Genomic DNA, 27989 nt, shown 5'->3' with positions numbered 1-27989 from the left:
GGCTCTTTTAGAATCCTATAATACAGCTGTCTGGCAGGTAGATGGTGCTGGCACTTACTGTGGAGAGTCCAGGATGATGCTATTGGCCTGTGTTGAGGATGGCGATCTGTGGTTTGTAAATACTTCGCCCGGAGACGTGTGAACGACGTGGTGGACCAGGTGCCCGACAGACGAAGGGCGAAGCCGCGTACCTTCCTGAGTGAACGTGGCGTTCCGGCTACAAAGGAAAAACCTGGTTAGAAGAAACTGTCCATAGACCGAAAAGAAAACTCCTCCCTGACAGGCCACACAGTCTATACAACTGGTCCTTATTCCTATCAGCTCCCAGGAAAGCTGGGTGACAACCAGCGTATCCACTATCTGTTCTAAGGAAAGCTGGGTGACAACCAGCGTATCCACTATCTGTTCTAAGGAAAGCTGGGTGACAACCAGCGTATCCACTATCTGTTCTAAGGAAAGCTGGGTGACAACCAGCATAACCACAATACAACTCCCAAAGTTTCTTGATGGAATCTGTTCATAATTTACTGTCCATGGGGCTTCAACCTGTCCGGATATTCAGGAGTCTGGGAAAGGCCCTGGGTAACCTGTCCGGATATATTTGGGAGTCTGGGAAAGGCCCTGGGTAACCTGTCCGGATATTGGGGAGTCTGGGAAAGGCTCTGAGTAACCAGTCCGGATATTCAGGAGTCTGGGAAAGGCCCTGGGTAACCTGTCCGGATATTGGGGAGTCTGGGAAAGGCCCTGGGTAACCTGTCCGGATATTGGGGAGTCTGGGAAAGGCTCTGAGTAACCTGTCCGGATATATTGGGGAGTCTGGGAAAGGCCCTGGGTAACCTGTCCGGATATATTGGGGAGTCTGGGAAAGGCCCTGGGTAACCTGTCTGGATATATTTGGGAGTCTGGGAAAGGCTCTGGGTAACCTGTCCGGATATATTGGGGAGTCTGGGAAAGGCCCTGGGTAACCTGTCCGGATATATTGGGGAGTCTGGGAAAGGCCCTGGGTAACCTGTCTGGATATATTTGGGAGTCTGGGAAAGGCTCTGGGTAACCTGTCCGGATATATTGGGGAGTCTGGGAAAGGCCCTGGGTAACCTGTCTGGATATTGGGAAGTCGGGGAAAGGCACTGGGTAACCTGTCCGGATATATTTGGGAGTCTGGGAAAGGCTCTGGGTAACCTGTCCGGATATTGGGAAGTCGGGGAAAGGCACTGGGTAACCTGTCCGGATATATTTAGGAGTCTGGGAAAGGCCCTGGGTAACCTGTCCGAATATTGGGGAGTCTGGGAAAGGCCCTGGGTGACCTCTATGGGAGCTGGTAGGATGGTCAGATGTCACTAGACTATCGCCTGTATTTAGGTTTAATGTTGGCTACATACTGGTTGGGGCTTCCAGGCGGGGAGCGGGACGGCAGGCTCTGGGTCTCCAGCCTCTCATTGGACAGCGAACTTCTGCTCACCACCTCCCAGTCCATATCGCTGACCAGTTTACGTGACAAAGGTTTACTGGGAGACCTGGGGAGAAAGATCCATTGTTTGAGTGATATATGCGACTATATACCTCAGTACTGACACAATGCTAGGACTGCAGTGGAGACTGACCCCGGCACATAGAGCGGAGACCAGGACCCGGCTGTCACCACAGCGGGATAGTGTCACAACAGAGCCCCCCCCCCCAAGTTACGGCCTTCTGCCCGGTAACTGCATGCTGTCATCTCGCTTCTCTCAGCCGCCTCACAAGTTCAATGTATAAAAGCTGGTCCTCCCGGCTGCTGACACCTCCCACGCACCGAGAAAACACAAGACTTATCTGCTAAACTTATATCATCTCAGAGAGATGCAGCAGAGCTGAGCGTGCTTCCGGAAACCCTCCGCCCGTCCAGCGACATCTCACAGATTCCGATCTCTATATTTATGAAAATCAATAAATATTATACGAGAAGTTTGGTGATTCTCTCTTACACTTTACCTTAATACCAATCCTTTCTTCAAGGTCTCTATTGGTTGTCACCAAGTAGGAACAGGGTGCATGGGTGTGTGTGTGTGTATGGGTGGGTGTGAAGGGGGAGTAGGCAATTGGACGGGATCTGGAGAGACTGGCCCCCAATCTACATAAGGTCTCACAAGCCATGAGGAGGAAAGAGTTCCCTGCAGAACTCAGAGATAGGACTGTGTGAAGGAGGAGGAAAGGGCTGCCTGTAGAGCTCAGACACAGGACTGTGTGGAGGAGGAAGGAGCTGCCTGTAGAGCTCAGAGACAGGACTGTGTGGAGGAGGAGGAAAGGGCTGCCTGTAGAGCTCAGAGACAGGACTGCGTGGAGGAGGAGGAAAGGGCTGCCTGTAGAGCTCAGAGACAGGACTGCGTGGAGGAGGAGGAAAGGGCTGCCTGCAGAGCTCAGAGACAGGACTTTGTGGAGGAGGGAACAGCTGCCTGTAGAGCTCAGAGACAGGACTGTGTGGAGGAGGGAACAGCTGCCTGTAGAGCTCAGAGACAGGACTGTGTGGAGGAGGAAGGAGCTGCCTGTAGAGCTCAGAGACAGGACTGTGTGGAGGAGGAAAGAGCTGCCTGTAGAGCTCAGAGACAGGACTGTGTGGAGGAGGAAGGAGCTGCCTGTAGAGCTCAGAGACAGGACTGGGTGGTGGAGGAGGAAGGAGCTGCCTGTAGAACTCAGACACAGGACTGTGTGGAGGAGGAAGGAGCTGCCTGTAGAGCTCAGAGACAGGACTGTGTGGAGGAGGAAGGAGCTGCCTGAAGAGCTCAGACACAGGAGTGCGTGGAGGAGGAAGGAGCTGCCTGTAGAGCTCAGACACAGGAGTGCGTGGAGGAGGAAGGAGCTGCCTGTAGCGCTGAGAGACAGGACTGTGTGGAGGAGGAAGGAGCTGCCTGTAGCGCTGAGAGACAGGACTGTGTGGAGGAGGAAGGAGCTGCCTGTAGAGCTCAGACACAGGAGTGCGTGGAGGAGGAAGGAGCTGCCTGTAGCGCTGAGAGACAGGACTGTGTGGAGGAGGAAGGAGCTGCCTGTAGAGCTCAGACACAGGAGTGCGTGGAGGAGGAAGGAGCTGCCTGTAGAACTCAGACACAGGAGTGCGTGGAGGAGGAAGGAGCTGCCTGTAGCGCTGAGAGACAGGACTGTGTGGTGGAGGAGGAAGGAGCTGCCTGTAGCGCTGAGAGACAGGACTGTGTGGAGGAGGAAGGAGCTGCCTGTAGAGCTCAGACACAGGACTGTGTGGAGGAGGAAGGAGCTGCCTGTAGAACTCAGACACAGGAGTGCGTGGAGGAGGAAGGAGCTGCCTGTAGCGCTGAGAGACAGGACTGTGTGGAGGAGGAAGGAGCGGCCTGTAGAGCTCAGACACAGGAGTGCGTGGAGGAGGAAGGAGCTGCCTGTAGCGCTGAGAGACAGGACTGTGTGGTGGAGGAGGAAGGAGCTGCCTGTAGCGCTGAGAGACAGGACTGTGTGAAGGAGGAAGGAGCTGCCTGTAGAGCTCAGAGACAGGACTGTGTGAAGGAGGAAGGAGCTGCCTGTAGAGCTCAGACACAGGAGTGCGTGGAGGAGGAAGGAGCTGCCTGTAGCGCTGAGAGACAGGACTGTGTGGAGGAGGAAGGAGCTGCCTGTAGAGCTCAGACACAGGAGTGCGTGGAGGAGGAAGGAGCTGCCTGTAGAGCTCAGACACAGGAGTGCGTGGAGGAGGAAGGAGCTGCCTGTAGCGCACTGGGAGGTTACAGAGAAGCAGCTAAAAGATCTGACTGTGAGAAACAAGTGAGGAGGAGACCGGGCACTGCCCATCACCTTTCCTACAGGCCTGGCAGGGGCAGTATCATGCTGTGGGGGTGCAGGGAAAACTGAAGAGAGAAAAATACAGAGATATTTTAACTGATCACCTGATCCAGAGCGCTCTGGACCTCAGACTAGGATGAGGCATCACCTTCCAACAGGACAATAACTGAGCGCACAGCCACGACGGCACCACTGCCCCCATCCGGACCTCACAGAGGCGGCCTTAGGGACAACTTAGTGAATGTCCTGGAGGGGCCCGAAAAGAGCCCTGACCCCAACAGGACATCTAGAGACCAGACAATGGCGTCTGCCGCCGGCCCTCATCCAACCTGACAGAGGGGAGAGGACCTGCAGAGGACAATGGCAGAACATACCCAAATCTGGGTGTAAACCTTGTGGCCTCATAGCCAAGACGACTGGAGGCCGAATCCCTTCCAGAGGGGCTTCACCCAATGCCAGGGAACCGCTCCAAATACTGATAGTGATGGAGATTATAGGGTTATAAAGAGGTCTAATGTCCTCACTGAGCAGTATGGGGTATTGGAGGCAGAAAGATGGGGATGAGGGGAAAACAACATGTGACACAGGGGGCACCATAACATACCATGTGACAGAGGGCGGCAACATAACATAACATGTGACACAGGGGGGGCAACATAACATGTGACACAGGGGGGGGGGGGCAACATAACATGTGACACAGGGGGGGGGGGCAACATAACATGTGACACGGGGGGGCAACATAACATGTGACACAGGGGGGGCAACATAACATGTGACACAGGGGGGGCAACATAACATGTGACACAGGGGGGCAACATAACATGTGACACAGGGGGGGCAACATAACATGTGACACAGGGGGGCAACATAACATGTGACACAGGGGGGGCAACATAACATGTGACACAGGGGGGGCAACATAATATGTGACACAGGGGGGGGCAACATAATATGTGACACAGGGGGGGCAACATAATATGTGACACGGGGGGCAACATAACATGTGACACAGGGGGGGCAACATAACATGTGACACAGGGGGGGCAACATAACATGTGACACAGGGGGGGCAACATAACATGTGACACAGGGGGGGGCAACATAACATGTGACACAGGGGGGGCAACATAACATGTGACACAGGGGGGCAACATAACATGTGACACAGGGGGGGCAACATAACAAGTGACACAATGCTGTAAGGAGTCTAAGTGGGAACAGGGACAATGTGGGGAGCAGGTCACAAGAATTTCTCATCAGATCTAGTAATGTTACAAATGCCACGAAACCACCTGATCCCAACACGATAAGCCGCCATATAACAGTACCCTGCCTGGGCATCATGGCCGCCTGTCATTGGTCAGGGGCAGGACTCACCTGACAGGGGATGCAGAGGCGCTCCATGACAGGCCCGGCGCCCAGCGCTCCGCATGATATTAGGCTTTTGTGACTCTAATAAGCAGCTCTGGGCGCAGCGGCCGCCTACTGTGCTATTTCTTCTGCATTTCCTGTCGAGCCCGGCAACACGCTCAGAACTTTACCACAAAGGCAGAACAACAACTTCTCAGAAGTTTTAATCCTGCACTTGCCAAGTGCAGACTCCTGCGGGTACGAGGCCTTCAGTGCCGCCAGACTGTACATGTTACATATAGATATAATGCGACAGAGAGAGGAGAACGGCGCAAACACACATGTATACATCACCCATATACTATATCCATTACCATCCGAGCTACAGGGGAACAACTATTGTCTATAGCAGTGCTTCTCAAACTGTGAGGCGCCCCCTAGTTGTTGGTGAGGCCCAGCTGTGGAGCCAGATTTCACAAAAGTAACTATGATCTGCACAGTCAATTTTAGCAACATTATTATTTTGTACTTGCTCTATTAATATATAAAGCTTAAGAGATGGGTGAAAGGTAGCCCTAGCATTACTTTCAGCTTTTAAATGGACTTTCACCACAGATAGTGAGGCCCAGACACCCTCTTGGTCAGTCTGGTGAGGCCCAGGCATTGCCTTAGTCTGCTGGGTGAGGCTCCAGTAGAAAAAGTTTGAGAAGCGCTGGTCTATAGAGTACAGCTACATATTATATACCCCCACACTACAGCATCCCTGTACAGAGAGGGAAGTATTATTACAGTTATATTCCTGTACATAGGAGCAGTATTATAGTAGTTATATCCCTGTATATAGGGGGCAGTATTATAGTAGTTATATTCCTGTATATAGGAGCAGTATTATAGTAGTTATATTCCTGTATATAGGAGCAGTGTTATAGTAGTTATATTCCTGTATATAGGAGCAGTATTATAGTAGTTATATTCCTGTATATAGGAGCAGTATTATAGTAGTTATATTCCTGTATATAGTGAGCAGTATTATAGTAGTTATATCTCTGTATATAGGAGCAGTGTTATAGTAGTTATATTCCTGTATATAGGAGCAGTATTATAGTAGTTATATTCCTGTATATAGGAGCAGTATTATAGTAGTTATATTCCTGTATATAGGAGCAGTGTTATAGTAGTTATATTCCTGTATATAGGGGGCAGTATTATAGTAGTATATTCCTGTATATAGGGAGCAGTATTATAGTAGTTATATTCCTGTATATAGGAGCAGTATTATAGTAGCTATATTCCTGTATATAGGGGGCAGTATTATAGTAGTTATATTCCTGTATATAGGGGCAGTATTATAGTAGTTATATTCCTGTTCATAGGGGTAGTATTATAGTAGTTATATTCCTGTTCAGTTAGTAGTAACACAAGTAATAATAGGGACATTGATGTCATATAATGATTTCTCTCTTATAAAGAGGACAGATGTGTTAAGCATCGCAGTAACACTAGAAGAGAACCTTGTATCCTACAGAATACTTGTTTACTAGTTGACAGGCTGTAAGGTCAAAGGTTCCCACAGGGATTATCATCCAGTCGGCCATTTGTTTTCCCTTGTATCAGTGTATAGTTACAGTCAGACATGACAATTGGCAGGGTGGGCGGAGGGGTTGGAGAGATGGTTGGGTATATAATCACTCTTTTCTAAAAATAAAATCAGTACCAGCCTCTGGGATGTTAGATGCTCATTCCTGGGTATGACCAACCTCTATGGATCTACACTGAGCGCATCCTCTGCCAAACCATAAACACAGGGCTGCAGCGTGCTGACCTTTATATAGCTCTGCCCCAAACCAACAATGAAGCCTGGCAGCTGGCTATCTTACCTGGCAAACACTCGGTCCTTGTTAGCCTTCTCCTTCCCATACTGTACGGACTGCACCTCTGTCCTCCCGCTGCAGAGACAATACCAGAGAGATTACTGATGGCGTCCGGATCAGGAGCAATGACATCAAAGCACAATGCGCCATCTCCGCAACCAAAGCAAGACCGGTGTGAATTCCAATCGCAGCCGCTGACAGCTGTTTTGGGTTTCTAGTTTTCGGCTGCGCGTGCTGTTAACCCACAATCATTTTTCCGTCTGCAGCTAAAAAATTAAAAGAGTACTTCACCAAAGGTTTTTTCTTGCAAATCAATCAGGAACTGTTCAGAGCAGGAGAGGTTTTCTATGGGGATTTGCTACTGCTCTGGACAGTTCCTGACATGGACAGAGGTGGCAGCAGAGAGAATACACCACTTCCTGCAGGATAAACAGCAGGTGATAAAGTACTGGAAGTACTGGAGATTTTATTTTTTTTTAAGATTTTTAAATAGTAGTAATTTACAAATCCGTAAAGGTTCCCTACACCATCTAATTTAACTTCCCTGGTTGCTGCACATAATTTGGAAGCTCCGGCCTTTATGAAGACATAAGCTGTACACAAGTTTAGGCCTCCTGGTGATGGAAGATGGAGGCCATGCTATGCAATTAGACTGCAGAAAGTGAAAGAGCACTTAGGGCCCTATTACACTTGATAGCAGAATGAGAAATTGTTGGTCGGTTGATAGAGTTTGGACCTATTTTTGTCATTGATTGTTTGCAAATCATTTGCATGTAATAAGACGCCGTTCGGTCGTCGCAGTAGCGACGAACTCAATAGCGATGACAAGACGACCGCAAGAACGATTATAAGTAACAATCATTGTTCTGTGTAATTGGTTAAGCAATTTCAGGTTGTTCGCCATAGCTGTATTGTTATAGTTTATCGTTAATCGCTTTGTGTAACAGTACCCGTAGATTTCAGAGAGTTAACATGAATGGTGTAAGTAGCAGGTGCTGCGCTCCGTCTTATGTGGCACTTCTAGCCTTAGACGAGGGGGATATCGCTGGAAGAGTCTGCTCTGCAGTGATCAAGAGATTATACAGGGAAGACTAGAGGAGGCAGATGTAAGCGGACTGCGCAGCCAAGATGTGGCTCGGAGAATATTTCGACACGGACACTTTGCCAGAACACTTGAGCCTGTCAAACAGTTGTGAAATCTCTGACACTCATGAATGGAAGAACGAGAACCAAAGCTGCGGTGATGGAACGGGATCTGTCAGAAAGAACAGCCCTTCGCCTCATCACTTCACACTGTAAATCCAGGTACACGGCCGCCATGCTCAGAGCTGACATCACCAGCTGCTCTAGTAGCTCCAAGTAACACAAGCTGTAAGCATTAGGAAGATACAAGCTGACTGCTCCCACTAACATAAGCAGTGGCTGGGGGCTGCAGTTTGATTCTTATACAGCTGGGAAAAGATATGTCCGCCATATCACCCACCTTTCCCGTACATCTTCACCCAGCTCTGTAAAGGTATTGCTACGTGGGAGAACTAAGACTTCACACTCACCTGTAGCGGAAGCGGGAGCCCAACGTGAAGTAATGGGCAAAGAAGTTCTTATGTGGTGGCAGTGGAGAGTCCAGCCTGAAGAAGGTGTGATGCTCTACACACGTCTTCCAGACATTCTTGCAGGCACGGTAATTCACCATGTTAAATCCCAGCACCGTCTCTCGGTATTCATTCTTGAAAAGAGATAAATGTCAGTCACAGTGCACCCCAAGCCTACGGCCAAGCCACGCGTGCACCCCAAGCCTACGGCCACGACACGCGTGCGCCCCAAGCCTACGGCCACGACGCGCGTGCACCCCAAGCCTACGGCCAAGCCGCGCGTGCGCCCCGAGCCTACGGCCAAGCCGCGCGTGCGCCCCAAGCCTACGGCCAAGCCGCGCGTGCGCCCCAAGCCTACGGCCAAGCCACGCGTGCGCTCCAAGCCTACGGCCAAGCCACGCGTGCACTCCAAGCCTACGGCCAAGCCACGCGTGCACTCCAAGCCTACGGTCAAGCCACGTGTGCACTCCAAGCTTACGGTCAAGCCACGCGTGCACCCCAAGCCTACGGCCACGACAAGCGTGCACCCAAAGCCTACGGCCACGACACGCGTGCACCCCAAGCCTACGGCCACGACACGAGTGCACCCCAAGCCTACGGCCACGACACGCGTGCACCCCAACCCTACGGCAACGACACGCGTGCACCCCAAGCCTACGGCCACGACACGCGTGCACCCCAAGCCTACGGCCACGACACGCGTGCACCCCAAGCCTACGGCCACGACACGCGTGCACGTCAAACCTACGGCCAAGACCCGCGTGCACGTCAAACCTACGGCCAAGACCCGCGTGCACGTCAAACCTACGGCCAAGACCCGCGTGCACGTCAAACCTACGGCCAAGACCCGTGTGCACGTCAAACCTAGCGCGGCTCCCGGCAGATCACATGGATCTTACGATTTATAGCAAATCACAATCACAGCTTATCGATCCTCCTATAGACGGTGAGAGGCAGAACGGAGATCACTCACCAGTTCCTTCCTGAGCTGAATGAAGAACTGTTTACATTTAAAGGAAATTTTCACAATCTTCAACCTTAAAATAAAAGAGGAAACAAAGGATGAAGTGGTGATGGGAGATCATATATATGTGTACAGTTGTGTGTATGTATGTATGTATGTATGTATATATATACAAATGTATGTGTGTATATATCCATATCTCCTCCAGCCTCTCTCTATTTCCCATCCATCTACAGACAACACTTAGCATTCACTGAATATCATAACCAGGAGGACAATCCATTTCACTTAATGCCGCTCCCTACTAGAGGCTCCTATTTCCGTCCCAGTTTCCAGGGGGATGTAACACAGAGACGGTTGTTGTGGTGGGGGCGGCGGGGGTCTTGGCCACTGACCGTTCACCCCCTCCTCCTCAGGGTTACTGCAGGACACAGAGGAGGCTTCCTTAAATCTGACCTATTTTTTTCGGCACAGACCCCTCTACACTACTGGGGGTGGTGTGTGTGGTGCGGGGGTGGGGGGGAGGTCGGGTATTTTTATCCTGTCTGCAACGGAGATGTCGCCCAGGAATATCACAAGGAAAGTATTTCCTTCTTTAGGTCTGGAGGATGTGGACGAGACGTAACCCGGCGTTTCCAGCTCCCGGGACAATGTGAGTCAGCCCCTTCTGGGAGCAGCAGCTAAACAGTATGGCTGCCCGTCACTGGTGGTTCAGACATCGGCTGCTCTTGCTACAGCTACTGGTCCCAGCATTGCTCAGCGCTGCTTTGCGGGTCCTGTGACATGTCAACCCCACAGGTACTAACCACTTGGGCGATCACTGGCTGGGATGGGTCAGCGCTGTGGCCAGTGACTGTCTGAATAGGGAGTCTTTGTTCAACACTTCACAGGAACAAGAAGACAGCGAAGTGACGCAGCAGCAACATGGAGCTATCACACCGCCATGTGTGGTGAACCAGGGCAGGAGAGGACGTCTTCTTTTCAACTTGATTCAGTAATGACATTTTTGCCGAGACTGGACAAACGCTTTAATTTAAAGGAGAAGTCCGGGCTCTGACCTTTCCTTCAAAAGAGACAGGGAGGAGGTGGCCGAACATAACATGCACCTCCCTCCCCGGCTCCGGAGTCCGCTGCCCTCCGATCCAGTCCCCCAGCCACATCCTGGTCTGTGCAGAGACCGTCACGACCTGGGACCCCACTCAGACCAGGAAGTGGCCAGGGGACCGGAGCGGACACCAGTGCAGGAGTCGGGGAGGTAGGTGCATGTTGTAATGTTCAGCCACTAAACCCCCCCCCCACACACACACACACACACACTGTACTGGGGGGGGGGGGGGGGGGGGGGGGGGGGGGGGGGGGGGGGGGAGTCCAAGCATAGATTTCTCCAAGGGTTCACTTACATTTCTCCCTACACTGCAGTTTGGTCACTGTGCTTAGGAATTTAGAGGAAGTGGTAAAATCTGTATAATTAGCCCTAAAGCATAAGAGCCGGGTCACATGTGCCAACATGCCAATTGGTTATCCAAGATTAAGCAAAGCACAGGTACTATCTTGTAAAAACAACGCCACCCTTGACTTATGGCTGTGTGTGCTATTGCAATTAGGCTCCACTCACTTTAAGGAACTTAGCTGCAAAACCCGCACCCAACCTGAGGACACGTGTGCTGCTGCTTCTGGAAGAAAGCGGACATGTATTTTGGAATTATCAGCAGAATAGACAAATCTAACCTGCTGGTAGCCGCCTATTGCACAGGAGACGCCAAGGATGAAGGTATGTCTCTTACCTTTATCCTTGGTGCCATTCTCGGGCAGTTTTAGGCAATGTTAGTACGCTGTATTTTAGCTATAAACAACGGCTGTAATTACAGGTTACAACTGCAGTTATTTATTGTTGTTCTCTGCGGCCGCACAAAATAATTTACAGGTCTATTTTGTACAGCCGCCATTTGGCGCACAGCGGCCATACAAGATAGCCTGTGCTCACAGTGTAAAGTAGGGCTCCTGTCTGTACTTTACACTGTGGTCTGTGTCAAATTGTAGGGCGGCCAAACCCGAAAGTGCACCCGCATGAGCCCACATTTCAATTAAAAATAAGTGATGTTCATTCGGCCGATACAACATGTCAGACACAACCGTGTCAAACAACGGCTGATGTTTATACCCCATGTGAACATGGCATTAATGTAATCCTTGGTATGGCTAAGGCAGTTGGGAGCACCGCTCCGTCCCCAGACAGCCGATGTGTGCACAGGAGCAGCACCGAGGATGATGGTAAGAGACGGACCTTCATCCTCAGCACCCCATGTGCATTAGGGAGCTACTAGCAGCTTAGATTCATCTAACCTGCAGATAGTTCCCCTTTAAGTGACCATTTGATTCATCTAACCTGCAGATAGTACCCCTTTAAGGCACCATTTACACATAAAAGAAGCGGCATCAGATTTGACGATACAGATTTTATGCTGCTGATATCAATGTAATTAAATGAAGAAACATGGAATGAAATCTACTGCAGATCCCGGATGTGTAAGTTCCCTAAATGGAAAATAAGACACAAAAGAACTAAACAATGCAACCCTTACCATGGAAACGTATTAATCCGCACCCTGTTTTTGTAAATGACAATGCCGCCCGACATAACGCCAATCAAGATTTCATTGTTACTTTGATCCTAAAATAGAATGGCAATAAAAATATCAAGTTATATAAAGAGACATAATACGGAAAAGGTCCTAAGTTCCATCCTGCACTCACTATTCTGCTGGTGGGGTCACTGTGTACATACATTACATAACTGATCCTGAGTTACATCCTGTATTATACCCCAGAGCTGCACTCACTATTCTGCTGGTGGGGTCACTGTGTACATACATTACATTACTGATCCTGAGTTACATCCTGTATTATACCCCAGAGCTGCACTCACTATTCTGCTGGTGGGGTCACTGTGTACATACATTACATTACTAATCCTGTACTGATCCTGAGTTACATCCTGCATTATACTCCAGAGCTGCACTCACTATTCTGCTGGTGGGGTCACTGTGCACATACATTACTGATCCTGAGTTACATCCTGTGTGAATGCAGCCTTATCCTTGTGTGTCTGACACAGTCATAGTCCTTGTGCTGTGCAGGTCCTGTGGTCTGTGACCTTTAGTATAGTCACACATTGTGGTAGTGGTGCAGATGGTGGGAGCAGAGTTCTGCCATATTATGTGACACCCTGCCTGTGTCCATCGTCACCCTCACTGTACAGGCTGTGCGGTTCCTTAGGTTGATGGCACGGTTACTCTTACATCTGTGTTTGCGGCACAGTCTCCGTATCTGGCGGCAGCGGCTCCTGTTATTCCTGCCTCCTCCACAGCAATTACTCTGCAGGAAAATCCTAATTACACTTGTAAATCCACCCGGCTGGAACCGTAATAATGTGGCTGCCTCTTCCTCCGGCTATTTATAAGGATCCCTAATGTTTTCATGTGTCAGTGTTTCCTGATACAGATATCCCTCCCACTCCTGAGTGTACAGCCACCGATCACCGGATAGAGAGCCAGTATAATACAGGATCAGTCATGTATGTACACAGTGACCCCACCAGCAGAATAGTGAGTGCAGCTCTGGGGTATAATACAGGATCTTACTCAGGATCAGTACAGGATAAGTAATGTAATATATGTACACAGTAACCCCACCAGCAGAATAGTGAGTGCAGCTCTGGGGTATAATACAGGATGTAACTCAGGATCAGTACAGGATCAGTAATGTAATGTATGTACACAGTGACCCCACCAGCAGAATAGTGAGTGCAGCTCTGGGGTATAATACAGGATCTAACTCAGGATCAGTACAGGATAAGTAATGTAATATATGTACACAGTAACCCCACCAGCAGAATAGTGAGTGCAGCTCTGGGGTATAATACAGGATGTAACTCAGGATCAGTACAGGATCAGTAATGTAATGTATGTACACAGTGACCCCACGAGAAGAATAGTGAGTGCAGCTCTGGAGTATAAAACATTCTGTGAAGTTGTCCGTGATCAGGGACAATATTATAGCCCATTGCTTTTTATTGAGCTATTCAAACATTCAGTTTTTTTCATCGATCCAGAGTCCATGCTAGTGACCGGTGTCACAATCAGACGGGAGCTGTGAGGAACCGTATGGCAGGAAGGAAACACTCGTGTGACCAGGAAACATCAGAAAGAAAGGTCACAACTGGAAAACAGAAGATGAAGAAAGTTATCACAGGAGACTAAGGAGCCGGGATCCTAGAGCAGATATACTCACCAACATGGGGACCTGACTATCAACTGTGCTGAGGGTCACTGCACAATCCCCCTGCGCTACAGCACTCAAAGCTTACTGACAACCTGCAGAATAGTGAGTGCAGCTCTGGAGTATAATACAGGATGTAACTCAGGATCAGTAATGTATGTACACAGTGACCCCACCAGCAGAATAGTGAGTGCAGCTCTGGAGTATAATACAGGATGTAACTCAGGATCAGTAATGTAATGGATGTACACAATGACCCCACCAGCAGAATAGTGAGTGCACCTCTGAAGTATAATACAATAAGTAACTCAGGATCAGTAATGTAATTTATGTACACAGTGACCCCACCAGCAGAATAGTGAGTGCAGCTCTGGAGTAGAATACAGGATGTAACACAGGATCAGTAATGTAATGTATGTACGTACATACGCAGTGACCTCTACAGCAGAACAGTGAGTGCATCACATACAATCACTTACCCTAGCATAGTGCAACTCTACGCCATACAACTCCAAGGTGCGAGCAGTATTCAGATAACTGAATTCGGCTTCTGCTGGAGACAGGCCCCTGAAAAAGCAGACAGTTCCATACATCAGTGTCCGCCCTTACATTAACAGAATGTGATCTTCTGCAAAATCTGGAATATATCTGCCACATATGAAAGTCTGCAGCAGCCCCCGCTGATGACGTCTCCGTGGTTTGAGATGCACTTTCTGTACATGTGCTGCACCCTGTATACAGATTATTCTGTATCAGATCTGATGCTGTGTCTATGAGCTGGTCTATGGCAGAGCGATGGGACGAGGGACTTCATGATCAGTGTTTGTACAGGCCGGATTGGCCGCGTTCTCTGGAATATCTAATGAAGATTGAACCTCTGCCGGTTTTTCAAACAAAATCTGATTATTTCTTGTGTCACAGGTTGGAAATATGGATCATATGTTCCGTTCATTCTGTGACACTGGTGCTGGGCAATCTCCTTCCATGTGGAATATTCCAGAGCAGTCAGCTCTGGAGCACTTATAAAGTATAAAACCAGAGCCAATCATTGGCACGCTGCGCGGATATGGAAGACGCGTAGCCACATAATATACAGGTGTGTCTGGAAGACTCCTGGGGACAGATTGAGAACGCACAGCTGGTGACTATGGCTTAGGACAGCGAAAAGTCTTATAAGTCAGCCCCAGGAGGCTGAGCGATCACATAGGACAATGGTCTGAGGTGGTTTCTGGCTGTAACGTGAAAATGGTCAGTTCTGAAACCAATTTTTTTTCTATCCCTTCCAAGATCTCTGCAAATAAAGGGGTATTCTACTCAAACAACTTCTGATATGTTGCTGCCCATGGGGAGACTAACAATTCCTTCCATACTTGTTATTATCTATTCAGTCTCCTTCCCCCAGTTCTCAGCTGCTGCTTTTTGCTGAAGACACAAAAATCTGTGTGTGAGCTTTTCTCTCTGTCCCCACCTCCTCCCCCCTCCCTTCTGAGATGGCTGATGTAAACAAGTCCCTGGTAGGCTTTATCTGCAACATTGTAGCTTCTTTGTAATGCTGGGAGGGATAATCACAGTGGGGTCATCAGCAACTTGGCCTCAGAATAACCCTCCCAGCATTACAAAGAAACTAAAATGTTGCAGATAAAGCCTGCCACGGACTTGTTTACATCAGCCATCTCAGAAGGGAGGGGGGAGGAGGGGGAGATGGAGATAAAAGCTCACACGCAGATTTGTGTGTCTTCAGTAGAAAGCAGCAGCTGAGAACTGGGGGAAGGAGACTGAATAGATAACAAGTATGAAATGAATTGTTAGTCTCACCATGGGCAGCAAGATATAGGAAGTTATGTTTGAGTGGAATAGCCCTTAAAGGAATAATCCCATAAGAGAGACAACCCTGCATGACAGAATACGAGAAGGGGTACCCCCTCTATATGCAGTAAGACCCCCGGCCGGGGAGCCGCTTACCTGTGCTGCTGATGCAGTTTTGCAATCTCCTTTTCAAAGTCCAATGGTTGGTTAAGAATGAAGGAGAAGTCTGCGAGGTATCCAGGTAGGTGCTCCGAATGACTGTAATCTCCAATCTCAGCTTTTTCAGAGAGAAAATGTTTTTAATCAAGTGTTAAAAATTTAGAAAGTCTGAAATAGAATCAATATCATCCTCAGAGGACAAGACAGCAGTAATACTTACACTGAACTGCATAAGAAGCCAGTAGGGCGGCAGTGTTGTACGGGCAGGGCAGTCTGCAATTGAAGGCAAAGCAATATCACCCTGAGAATGTTATATATATGAACACACAGACTGTACATGTATACTGCTACTGGTTCAGTATACGGGGCTCTGGAGAAAGTTCAGCTGTCTGATTCAATCCAGGATATGTATTTCACCATTACAGGCATTACCTAAGATGAACCTGCAAAATGCACCCGACACCAATGATCTTTCCCAACACACTATACAACCATTATCATAGCTACCCAGCCATGTTCTGCTGTGTGGACCCTGAATCTACATGTGACCACACAACGTCCTCCCCATACACATGCATGCTCAGTGACAAGAGAATAAGTCATTGTCAGACTTGTCTGCACCCCCATCGGACCCCTCTAGCCACAGCTTATCAACTAATCCTCATCTCCCTTGACATCATCTGTCATAACACATTAGACAGTCTGCTGGTTTAGCTTACCTCCTATACTGTGCAGCAGCGCTGACCTCCTATCCTGGGCACCCCATCTGACCCCCTATTACTTTGCAGCCGTGTCGGCCCCCTAAGCTGTGCAGCCGTGTAGGCCCCCCTCTATACTGCACAGCAGTGCTGACCTCCATACAGACACCCAGGGCATTTGGCTTATGGCTCCATCAGTCGCATGCCCCCTCTTACTTACCTCCCAGTCAGAATATCCTGTTTAATCTGCAGGAAGTACTGATACCTGGAAGAGGAGAGATCTGGATGTGAACTGCACTTGCACATAAATTACTTCTCTCATATTTCTGCAGGTTTTCAGGTAACAAAATGTTTCTATAACCTGCCTGGCCGCTCCTTCATTGCCTTACACTGCTGGACTGGGGGCTCATGAATTTTTCAGATCTACATAAAAGTGTATGTGATGAAAGCTTAAAGTGTCCCTGGCATTATAACTTTCACGATCTAAATCAGCAGGAGATGTGATATAACAGTAGATATGATATAAGGCATGTCTGCAATTCACATTCTTTTTTTTTTTTTTTTTTAGTTCTCATGCTTCATAACAAAGTTATACTTACTGTATCCAGGTCCAGTCTCCTGAAGACAGCTATATAACAGCTATACTTACTGTATCCAGGTCCAGTCTCCTGAAGGCAGCTATATAACAGCTATACTTACTGTATCCAGGTCCAGTCTCCTGAAGGCAGCTGTATAACAGCTATACTTACTGTATCCAGGTCCAGTCTCCTGAAAGCAGCTGTATAACAGCCATACTTACTGTATCCAGGTCTAGTCTCCTGAAGGCAGCTATATAACAGCTATACTTACTGTATCCAGGTCTAGTCTCCTGAAGGCAGCTATATAACAGCTATACTTACTGTATCCAGGTCCAGTCTCCTGAATGCAGGCCAGTACAGAGTGTCACGGCTCAAAGTGTCCATCAATCAAATCACTGCCTTCTCTGTGAGTGCAGATGACCAGGACTTTCTGAATTTAGTCTCTTTTTCTCAACTAGTACAAGACTAAAACACTTCAGGAGACTAGACCTGGATACAGTAAGTACAGCGGTTATATAGCTGCCTTCAGGAGACTGGACCTGAATACAGTAAGTATAGCGGTTATATAGCTGCCTTCAGGAGACTGGACCTGGATACAGTAAGTATAGCGGTTATATAGCTGCCTTCAGGAGACTGGACCTGGATACAGTAAGTATAGCGGTTATATAGCTGCCTTCAGGAGACTGGACCTGGATACAGCGAGTATAGCTGTTATATAGCTGCCTTCAGGAGACTGGACCTGGATACAGTAAGTATAGCTGTTATATAGCTGCCTTCAGGAGACTGGACCTGGATACAGTAAGTATAGCAGTTATATAGCGGCATGCAGGAGACTGGACCTGGATACAGAAATTATAGCTGTTATATAGCTGCCTTCAGGAGACTGGACCTGGATACAGTAAGTATAGCTGTTATATAGCTGCCTTCAGGAGACTGGACCTGGATACAGTAAGTATAGCTGTTATATAGCTGCCTTCAGGAGATTGGACCTGGATACAGTAAGTATAGCTGTTATATAGCTGCCTTCAGGAGACTGGACCTGGATACAGTAAGTATAGCAGTTATATAGCTGCCTTCAGGAGACTGGACCTGGATACAGAAATTATAGCAGTTATATAGCTGCCTTCAGGAGACTGGACCTGGATACAGTAAGTATAGCGGTTATATAGCAGCCTTCAGGAGACTGGACCTGGATACAGTGAGTATAGCTGTTATATAGCTGCCTTCAGGAGATTGGACCTGGATGCAGTAAGTATAGCTGTTATATAGCAGCCTTCAGGAGACTGGACCTGGATACAGTAAGTATAGCTGTTATATAGCAGCCTTCAGGAGACTGGACCTGGATACAGTAAGTATAGCTGTTATATAGCTGCCTTCAGGAGACTGGACCTGGATGCAGTAAGTATAGCTGTTATATAGCTGTCCTCAGGAGACTTGACCTGGATGCAGTAAGTATAGCTGTTATATAGCTGCCTTCAGGAGACTGGACCTGGATGCAGTAAGTATAGCTGTTATATAGCTGCCTTCAGGAGACTGGACCTGGATGCAGTAAGTATAGCTGTTATATAGCTGCCTTCAGGAGACTGGACCTGGATGCAGTAAGTATAGCTGTTATAAAGCATAAGAACTAAAAAATAATACATGTAAATTGCAGACATGCTTTATATCACATCCCCTGTTGATTTAGATTGTGAAAGTTATAAAGGACAATGACACTTTAATCACTAAAAAAAGTGCTGCAGTTTTCTACTATACTGGGTTTTGGTAATGATCTGTGTTTGCTGTGAGTGAATGGAAGCCCAGAGATCCCCCGACCATGCTCAGCGGGTCTCAGAGTGTGTAGCACCTGTATCATGGCCATTTTATGTACAGGGAGCACTGATCCGGCATATACAGGGGATGTGCTATCAATGATAATACAAGAAATCCACTACTGTGTGCAGCCATTCATTGTGAACCACTGGTCCTGATCTACTCTTTTAGTTGAGTTTCAGCCTTCAGATGCTCTGGTAGTTACAGCAAGCATCTCGGTAAGGAAGTGAAACACAATATACTTTTATTAGAAAGCCGCAGAACTTTTCCTTTACAGGGTGAAGTATGGATCCCAACACCTGTATGTCACCTAGTAAGGCGGGGGTCACATCATCCCTACCTTGTGTATTCCTCTTGTAACTTGCTGGGGTCAGAAACAAAAAACTTGACTCGGAAGCTCAGGTTGTGCGGTGATCCCCCTGGGCGGGAAGAGAACAGGATGAACACGGAGTAAATCTGCAGAAGTGGGACTGTCTGTATCTGCACCGGTAAACTACATGTCATCCCCCAGCATGTCTGCAGGAGACCCCCGCCCAGATCCCAGCATGTCTGCAGGAGACCCCCGCCCAGATCCCAGCATGTCTGCAGGAGACCCCCGCCCAGATCCCAGCATGTCTGCAGGAGACCCCCGCCCAGATCCCAGCATGTCTGCAGGAGACCCCCGCCCAGATCCCAGCATGTCTGCAGGGGACCCCCGCCCAGATCCCAGCATGTCTGCAGGGGACCCCCGCCCAGATCCCAGCATGTCTGCTGAAGACCCCCGGCCAGACCCCAATAATAACAACCCCATAAAGTATCTGAACTGTAAGCCGATAAACTACAGGATGTGATCCCCCATAATTTTTGCAGCAGACCCCCGCCAAGACCCCAATAACAACAACCCCCCACCCAGTACCATAGCACTTTATTACAATAAACCTATGCAATTGTTTGAGCTTCTTTCCATTCCAGCTGAGGGCTTGTTACAGTGTATTAGTGTAATCCATAGGGATACTAATTCTCCTTGAGGAAAGAGTCATAAAGACGTATATAGTCTTAAAGGTCATTCCTGCTCTGATGCTCTCCTCAGTATTAGTATGAGCTGTGTATGACCATTCAGCACTATAGGTGTCATGTATATAGTACAGCCCTCGGCTCTATAGGTGTCATGTATATAGTACAGCCCTACGCTCTATAGGTGTCATGTATATAGTACAGCCCTCGGCTCTATAGGTGTCATGAATATAGTACAGCCCTCGGCTCTATAGGTGTCATGTATATAGTACAGCCCTCGGCTCTATAGGTGTCATGTGTATAGTACAGCCCTCTGCTCTATAGGTGTCACGTATATAGTACAGCCCTCGGCTCTATAGGTGTCACGTATATAGTACAGCCCTCGGCTCTATAGGTGTCACGTATATAGTACAGCCCTCGGCTCTATAGGTGTCACGTATATAGTACAGCCCTCGGCTCTATAGGTGTCATGTGTATAGTACAGCCCTCTGCTCTATAGGTGTCATGTGTATAGTACAGCCCTCGGCTCTATAGGTGTCACGTATATAGTACAGCCCTCGGCTCTATAGGTGTCACGTATATAGTACAGCCCTCGGCTCTATAGGTGTCACGTATATAGTACAGCCCTCGGCTCTATAGGTGTCATGTATATAGTACAGCCCTACGCTCTATAGGTGTCATGTGTATAGTACAGCCCTACGCTCTATAGGTGTCATGTGTATAGTACAGCCCTACGCTCTATAGGTGTCATGTGTCTAGTACAGCCCTCGGCTCTATAGGTGTCATGTATATAGTACAGCACTCTACTATACGTGTCAGGCCGGCGAGGTGCATGAGGCAATAGTGTTCATGTCTGACCACTAATACATCCAGAACAGGAAGAAACAGGAGTCACAATCAATCATTATGGGTCCCAGCAAGCAGATCTATTGATCAGATACCTATTACTAATGAGGGATAAGTTAATGGTGGCATAACCCATTTAGGTTTATCTATTCTACACAATCCCTTTAAATCTTTCCTAGTAAAACTTTATGGCTGCACTTACTTTTTAGCTGCTTCCTGATTGGTTTATTCGGGTCCAACCACCTCTGTGTGAAACAAAAAGCAACAACATGAATGGGTGAGGCCGGAGGACGGGGACACCACTCACTACATAACGTACAGGACCGCAGCCTCACCGGGTTATCGCAGGAATCGTCGGCTAACTGCAGGCCGAAATAATCTCTCTCCGTCAGATCCAGGAACTTAAACACTAAGTCTAGCAGCGCTTGCCCATGGTCGTGCTTCTGAAAGACACAAAAGAGATGGCGTCTTCGCGTAAAACTCTGTGCGTAATATCCTCACAGTAGGAGAGGAGAAGCGGCATCCATTATTCAGGATAAGGCCAGCAGTTCAGGCAGGTGCTGAGAGAGAGGTGGCCGGGGATGGAGCTAAGAGAGGTGGCCGGGGCAGGAGCCGAGCCCTGAGAGAGGCGGCTGGGGATGGAGCTGAGAGAGGTGGCCGGGGCAGGAGCCGAGCCCTGAGAGACGCAGCCGGGGATGGAGCTGAGAGAGGTGGCCGGGGCAGGAGCAGAGCCCTGAGAGAGGTGGCTGGGGATGGAGCTAAGAGAAGAGGCCAGGGCAGGAGCAGAGCCCTGAGAGAGGCGGCTGGGGATGGAGCTGAGAGAGGTGGCCGGGGCAGGAGCCGAGCCCTGAGAGAGGCGGCTGGGGATGGAGCTGAGAGAAGAGGCCGGGGCAGGAGCCGAGCCCTGAGAGAGGCGGCTGGGAATGGAGCTGAGAGAGGTGGCCGGGGCAGGAGCCGAGCCCTGAGATAGGCGGCTGGGAATGGAGCTGAGAGAGGTGGCCGGGGCAGGAGCCGAGCCCTGAGAGGTGGCTGGGGATGGAGCTGAGAGAGGTGGCCGGGGCAGGAGCAGAGCCCTGAGAGGCGGCTGGGGATGGAGCTGAGAGAGGTGGCCGGGGCAGGAGCAGAGCCCTGAGAGAGGTGGCCGAGGCAGGAGCCGAGCCCTAAGAGAGGCGGCTGGGGATGGAGCGGAGAGAGGTGGCCGAGACAGGAGCCGAGCCCTAAGAGAGGCGGCTGGGGATGGAGCTGAGAGAGGTGGCCGGGGCAGGAGCCAAACCCTGAGAGAGGCGGCTGGGGATGGAGCTGAGAGAGGTGGCCGGGGCAGGAGCAGAGCCCTGAGAGAGGTGGCCGAGGCAGGAGCCGAGCCCTAAGAGAGGCGGCTGGGGATGGAGCTGAGAGGGGTGGCCGAGACAGGAGCCGAGCCCTAAGAGAGGCGTCTGGGGATGGAGCTGAGAGAGGTGGCCGAGGCAGGAGCCGAGCCCTGAGAGAGGCGGCCGGGGATGGAGCTGAGAGAGGTGGCCGAGGCAGGAGCCGAGCCCTGAGAGAGGCGGCCGGGGATGGAGCTGAGAGAGGTGGCCGGGGCAGGATCAGAGCCCTGAGAGAGGTGGCCGAGGCAAGAGCCGAGCCCTAAGAGAGGCGGCTGGGGATGGAGCTGAGAGAAGTGGCCGGGGCAGGAGCCCTGAGAGAGGCGGCCGGGGATGGAGCTGAGAGAGGTGGCCGGGGCAGGAGCCGAGCCCTGAGAGAGGCGGCCGGGGATGGAGCTGAGAGAAGTGGCCGGGGCAGGAGCCGAGCCCTGAGAGAGGCGGCTGGGGATGGAGCTGAGAGAAGTGGCCGAGGCAGGAGCCGAGCCCTGAGAGAGGCGGCCGGGGATGGAGCTGAGAGAAGTGGCCGAGGCAGGAGCCGAGCCCTGAGAGAGGCGGCCGGGGATGGAGCGGAGAGAAGTGGCCGGGGCAGGAGCCGAGCCCTGAGAGGCGGCTGGGGATGGAGCTGAGAGAGGCGGCCGGGGCAGGAGCCGAGCCCTGAGAGAGGCGGCTGGGGATGGAGCTGAGAGGGGTGGCCGAGACAGGAGCCGAGCCCTAAGAGAGGTGTCTGGGGATGGAGCTGAGAGAGGTGGCCGAGGCAGGAGCCGAGCCCTGAGAGAGGCAGCCGGGGATGGAGCTGAGAGAGGTGGCCGGGGCAGGAGCAGAGCCCTGAGAGAGGTGGCCGAGGCAAGAGCCGAGCCCTAAGAGAGACGGCTGGGGATGGAGCTGAGAGAGGTGGCCGAGGCAGGAGCCGAGCCCTAAGAGAGGCGGCTGGGGATGGAGCTGAGAGAAGTGGCCGGGGCAGGAGCCCTGAGAGAGGCGGCCGGGGATGGAGCTGAGAGAAGTGGCCGAGGCAGGAGCCGAGCCCTGAGAGAGGCGGCTGGGGATGGAGCTGAGAGAAGTGGCCGAGGCAGGAGCCGAGCCCTGAGAGAGGCGGCCGGGGATGGAGCTGAGAGAGGCGGCCGGGGATGGAGCTGAGAGAAGTGGCCGAGGCAGGAGCCGAGCCCTGAGAGAGGCGGCTGGGGATGGAGCTGAGAGAAGTGGCCGAGGCAGGAGCCGAGCCCTGAGAGAGGGGGCCGGGGATGGAGCTGAGAGAGGTGGCCGAGGCAGGAGCCGAGCCCTGAGAGAGGCGGCCGGGGATGGAGCTGAGAGAGGCGGCCGAGGCAGGAGCCGAGCCCTGAGAGAGGCGGCCGGGGCAGGGCTGGAGATATAACCTGATGGTTAGGGGCAGCTGTCACCGCCAGGCACCATATACAGCCAGCTGTCAATTACAAGTACAGGGGTGCCTTGGATTACGAGAATAATTTGTTCCGGGACGGCGCTTGTAATCCAAATCCACTCTTACACCAAAGCAAATTTTCCCATAAGCAATCACTGATCTGCAGACAATTGGTTCCACACACCAAATATAATGATTTATTATTTTGAATAAGATGAACAGATGAAACAAACATTCAGAAACAGAAGAATCTGTGATATATAAGTTACTGTACAGTAATGGAGAGGATGAGGAGCACAAGGACTGACAGAGACTGCAGGGAGCATGGAGGAATGAGCAGGGCAGATGTGGGCACATACATGCAGCACTCTCTGTCCGGGGAGGGAGGGGTTACAGCTATGTAGAGATTACCCCCCACAGTCCTGTCCCCTGATGTAAGCCCCAGCCTGAAGTGGATCTGCTATGATTTGGAAGGTGAGGGAGACTTCCTGGGTCAAAGTACAGGGCTGTAGACCCCGCTATGCAGGTCATGACCCTCCCCCACTTCCCCTCCCACCCAGTACAGGGAGCTCATACACCAAAGCAATGCTCTTAAACCAAGTCACAATTTTGAAAAACTGTGAGCTCTTAAACCAAAACGCTCTTAAACCAAGTTACTCTGAAACCAAGGTACCACTGTATTGTACAATGACTAGTAAAGAGAGGCCTGAAAGGGCAAAAGTGCAACTGACTAGTGATCAGCGTCATTGGATACCTATAGCAGAGCTGATTATACCGGGCGCCTGTCAGGTTAAGACGCTGACATCCTTCTTCACTTTTCTAAGCTAAATCTGTGTGCAGGAAAGCTGGGTGACCACGTCCTGAACGTCAGGAGTACAGTCCCAAAGTGATATGGTCATCTATCAGGAGTAGGAAATGGATTAGTGCCTGCTCTGGTTGTCACCCAGCTTTCCTGGAATCACATATAAATAACAGCTCAGTAACAAGTGCACAGAGTCCCTAACCCAGAGCGGCATCCACAGGGGGATCAGTTACATCGGGCAGGGGGCCACATACTGGAGGAGATGAGTAGAAGGTCACAGGGACTGTTATAGTCCTTGATATTAATGAGATGAGGAACCAGAGATGCCAATAACAATATGGCCGCCGGCAGCTCTGGGACACGACTGTCCGTCAGACGTCCACAAGTACAGTAGACGCTTTAATTAGAAATGTCAGGGTGGGCCACACTCTCATCAACTTAGACGCCCGGGTGGAAATATGAGTGGCTGATAACAGAGCAGTGAGCAAAGCCAGTCCGCTCCCCCACAGCCACTCAGGCTGATAACAGAGAGCAGTGTGCAATGCCAGTCCGCTCCCCCACAGCCACTCAGGCTGATAACAGAGAGCAGTGAGCAATGCCAGTCCGCTCCCCCACAGCCACTCAGGCTGATAACAGAGAGCAGTGTGCAATGCCAGTCCGCTCCCCCACAGCCACTCAGGCTGATAACAGAGAGCAGTGTGCAATGCCAGTCCGCTCCCCCACAGCCACTCAGGCTGATAACAGAGAGCAGTGAGCAATGCCAGTCCGCTCCCCCACAGCCACGCAGGCTGATAACAGAGAGCAGTGTGCAATGCCAGTCCGCTCCCCCACAGCCACTCAGGCTGATAACAGAGAGCAGTGGGTGAAGCCGGTGGGCAGCGAGCATCCTAACACACAGCAATGTCTTATTAGGATGGGAGTTGTAGTTTGTCAACAGCTGGCGGGGTCGAAGCTTCCCTATCTCTGGTCTATGTTCACACCACATCCAGAATGCACGACCAGCAGTGATAATAGACCACACATGAAAATGGGGGAGAGGGTCTACCAGTCTGATGAAGCTTCGCTCTGACTGATCTTATAGAGTAATTGTAACCATAAATCCCAGCGCTGCCCCTGTACTATATAGGATGGTATCACTTTGTTTCCAGGTAAAAGGAGACTAAACAAAGTGCAATGGAGGCGGCAGGCCCTGCATGTGACATCTGCTGTGGACCCGCCACACTGCACCATGTGACCCCCCCCCCCCCCCGTTGCTAAGGACCCTCAGATGTAATTGATTGGTGGGGGTCCGGGTGTAGAGACCTCCTCACTGATCACTAAACCAAAGAAGCAGAATCCCACTAGGCGGTTGGGCTGGGACGGAATGGTTATTTCTTTCAGCTTTTAGGACAGGATACAGGGACCGCTTCTTACTTACATTTACACGGAAAGCTTGCACACTGTTATCCAGAAGGAGAACGTTGCACACCACCTCTGTGCTCTGTCTGTCTCGGGCCTGCTCCGATGCTCGTACATTGTAGGTTCTGCCGGCAGGCAATCGGAAACGTGCGCTCATTACTGTCCACACAAAGTCTGAGGAGAGAAGAAAGAGAGGAAGATGAAACGGCCACGCCAACATGGTGTCCTGTCACTGGAGCCACAGGAAGATAGGAGGGATACAAGTAAAGCAACATCGTCACATGACCGTCCACGGACAACTACCCCCATGATGTCACTGCTCAACCCTCTTATTATTTAACACAGACAACATGGAAATCAATGTAACCAATAATAACCTAGACAGCAGAGAGTCTGGTGAATGGACTATAGGTGGCCTCGTGTTCTATACCTCCCCCTACTGGCTACGATGTGGGCCTGCACCATATATCACCACCCAGGACTGCAGCAATGTCTATGCTAGAAACCTAAATACTGATGTTATCCCAAATGTTGCTACTAGTGGCATTTGTCACGTCATTGATCATCGGTAGGTAATTGGCAATATCACGCTTAAAGGGGTTATACAGTGCTACAAAAACATAGCCACTTTCTTTTAGAGACAACACGACTCTGGTCTCAAGTTCAGGTGCAGTTTGCAATTAAGCTCCATTCACTTCAATAGAACTGAGGAGCAAAACCCCGCCCAAGCTGGAGACAAGAGTGGGGCTGTCTCTGGAAGAAAGTGGCCATGTTTTTGTAGCGCTGGATAACCCCTTTAAAGGACTTCTCCATTAACGCGCAATTACACCAAGCGATCATCAGCCGTTCCGGACCATAATCCTTGTTGTAGTAGGCAGTGTTAGGGTATGTTCACACTGAGTAATTGTGACGGAAACTCCGTCGTGGAATTCTCAGGTTGCGCCTGCTCGCGGACTGTGGTGGGCGCACGCGCCTCCGCCTGTGTCATAGACTTAATTCTATGCACAGGCGGATTCTTTCATCCTTCTTAAGAATGATCAAGTTCAAGAATCCGCCCGTGCATAGAATACCCATAGAATACCCTTAAAAATCAACGATCAGCCGACATGCAGGATGACGGCTGATCAATGTTTTTCAACATGTTGAAAGAAAATAGTTATACCGGCGGTGTAATAGGAGTGGTGGCAGCAGACCACCGCTATCTTCTATCTAAAGATGTTCCAGGCAGCCCCTTCGCTTGCTGTCGGTGCGCGTAGTGTAATAGCACGGACATTGTTCTGGGAAACAAGAAGCAAGCGAGCGCTGACCTGACAGGTTGGCGTTGGCTTGCTCCTTTAATATCGGGCCGTGTAACGGGACCCTTAGACTGGCCCCGGAGGACTGTGCATGGGGTCTGGGAGCCATGGATCCAGCAGAAGACAAGCCCTCTTTGCATGGAAATAACACTACAGCTCACAACACACACCCCTCTACTTACACTGCATGTTACCTGCAGTCTACACTAAGGGGTCCGCAGACACACGGCCGGGGGGAGCTCAGAAAGTCGCAGCATTGCAGTCACAACAGTATCATGTCAGTGCGGCTCGCCGCTCTTATCTCATCACCAGCCCTGTGGTTTGGAAGGATAAAAAGTGAAGCTGAACAACTTCCTTAGTGGAGGGGAAGATGGGACGTTTCCTTTAAGGAGGGGTTGAGTACAGCTGCTTATCAGCACGAATGTCAACAGTGTCTGCCATCAGACACCCTGCCGCACTTCACCAGGAGAGAAGAGAGAGATGGCCAACAGCTACCACATCACCCTGCAACGTCCTCTTACACACACGTCTATGTACTACCTGTATAAAGCTACAGATAAAAATAGAACATATAACACAGGACTATACTGAAGTGTTACATACAGTGCAGGGAGGCTTCGCGTCTCTCCTCACAGGCCGCTATGCATTGCCCATTCCCCTTATTATATGACAATTCCAGCAGCAGTTACGGTAGACCGTTATGGCCGCCATTACACAATCCATATAACTGGTGGACCACTATAATATCCCTAGCAATCAAGCACCAGGAAGATCAGGATAAAAATTATTAATGAGATTGTTAATGATTTAAATGAGAGATCTAAAAATGGAAGAGAATCGGCAGCCGGAATCCGGGAGCGGCGTATGATGGAGGGAAGCATGAAAGTGTTTCCGATAACCTCGACAATACAGAGGCATGGCAGAAACCCGGATGTGTGTGCAAACACTGCGCCGCTCTGCTGTGCGGATGGGGAGACGCTGGCGCGGGCCCTAGACTGAAAACAGTGGGAGGTTTTATAAAATGTTAATGAACC

The 27989-nt window shown here is 50.2% G+C and overlaps 1 protein-coding gene across 2 annotated transcripts in view; it reads right to left on the bottom strand.

Annotated features, from left to right (window-relative positions):
- Nucleotides 1-27989, bottom strand: part of PTPN4 (protein tyrosine phosphatase non-receptor type 4) — a 57525-nt gene that overhangs the window by 15861 nt on the left and 13675 nt on the right. For both annotated transcript variants that reach the window (XM_069982426.1, XM_069982427.1), the window contains exons 3-16: nucleotides 25680-25834; nucleotides 21060-21167; nucleotides 20927-20969; nucleotides 19226-19304; nucleotides 16716-16760; nucleotides 16018-16070; nucleotides 15795-15915; nucleotides 14312-14399; nucleotides 12137-12225; nucleotides 9564-9627; nucleotides 8552-8724; nucleotides 7005-7073; nucleotides 1380-1514; nucleotides 59-217 (exon numbers count right to left, since the gene is read on the bottom strand). In XM_069982426.1, coding sequence (XP_069838527.1) covers nucleotides 59-217; nucleotides 1380-1514; nucleotides 7005-7073; nucleotides 8552-8724; nucleotides 9564-9627; nucleotides 12137-12225; nucleotides 14312-14399; nucleotides 15795-15915; nucleotides 16018-16070; nucleotides 16716-16760; nucleotides 19226-19304; nucleotides 20927-20969; nucleotides 21060-21167; nucleotides 25680-25817 — 1364 coding nt within the window. In that variant the 5' untranslated portion in view covers nucleotides 25818-25834. The remainder of the gene's footprint in view (nucleotides 1-58; nucleotides 218-1379; nucleotides 1515-7004; nucleotides 7074-8551; nucleotides 8725-9563; nucleotides 9628-12136; nucleotides 12226-14311; nucleotides 14400-15794; nucleotides 15916-16017; nucleotides 16071-16715; nucleotides 16761-19225; nucleotides 19305-20926; nucleotides 20970-21059; nucleotides 21168-25679; nucleotides 25835-27989) is intronic.

This window comes from Dendropsophus ebraccatus, chromosome 9 (assembly GCF_027789765.1).
Source record: "Dendropsophus ebraccatus isolate aDenEbr1 chromosome 9, aDenEbr1.pat, whole genome shotgun sequence".
Lineage (NCBI taxonomy): Eukaryota > Metazoa > Chordata > Amphibia > Anura > Hylidae > Dendropsophus > Dendropsophus ebraccatus.
The sequence above is the reverse complement of the archived record's forward strand: the minus strand, read 5'-3'. Positions and strand labels throughout refer to the sequence as shown.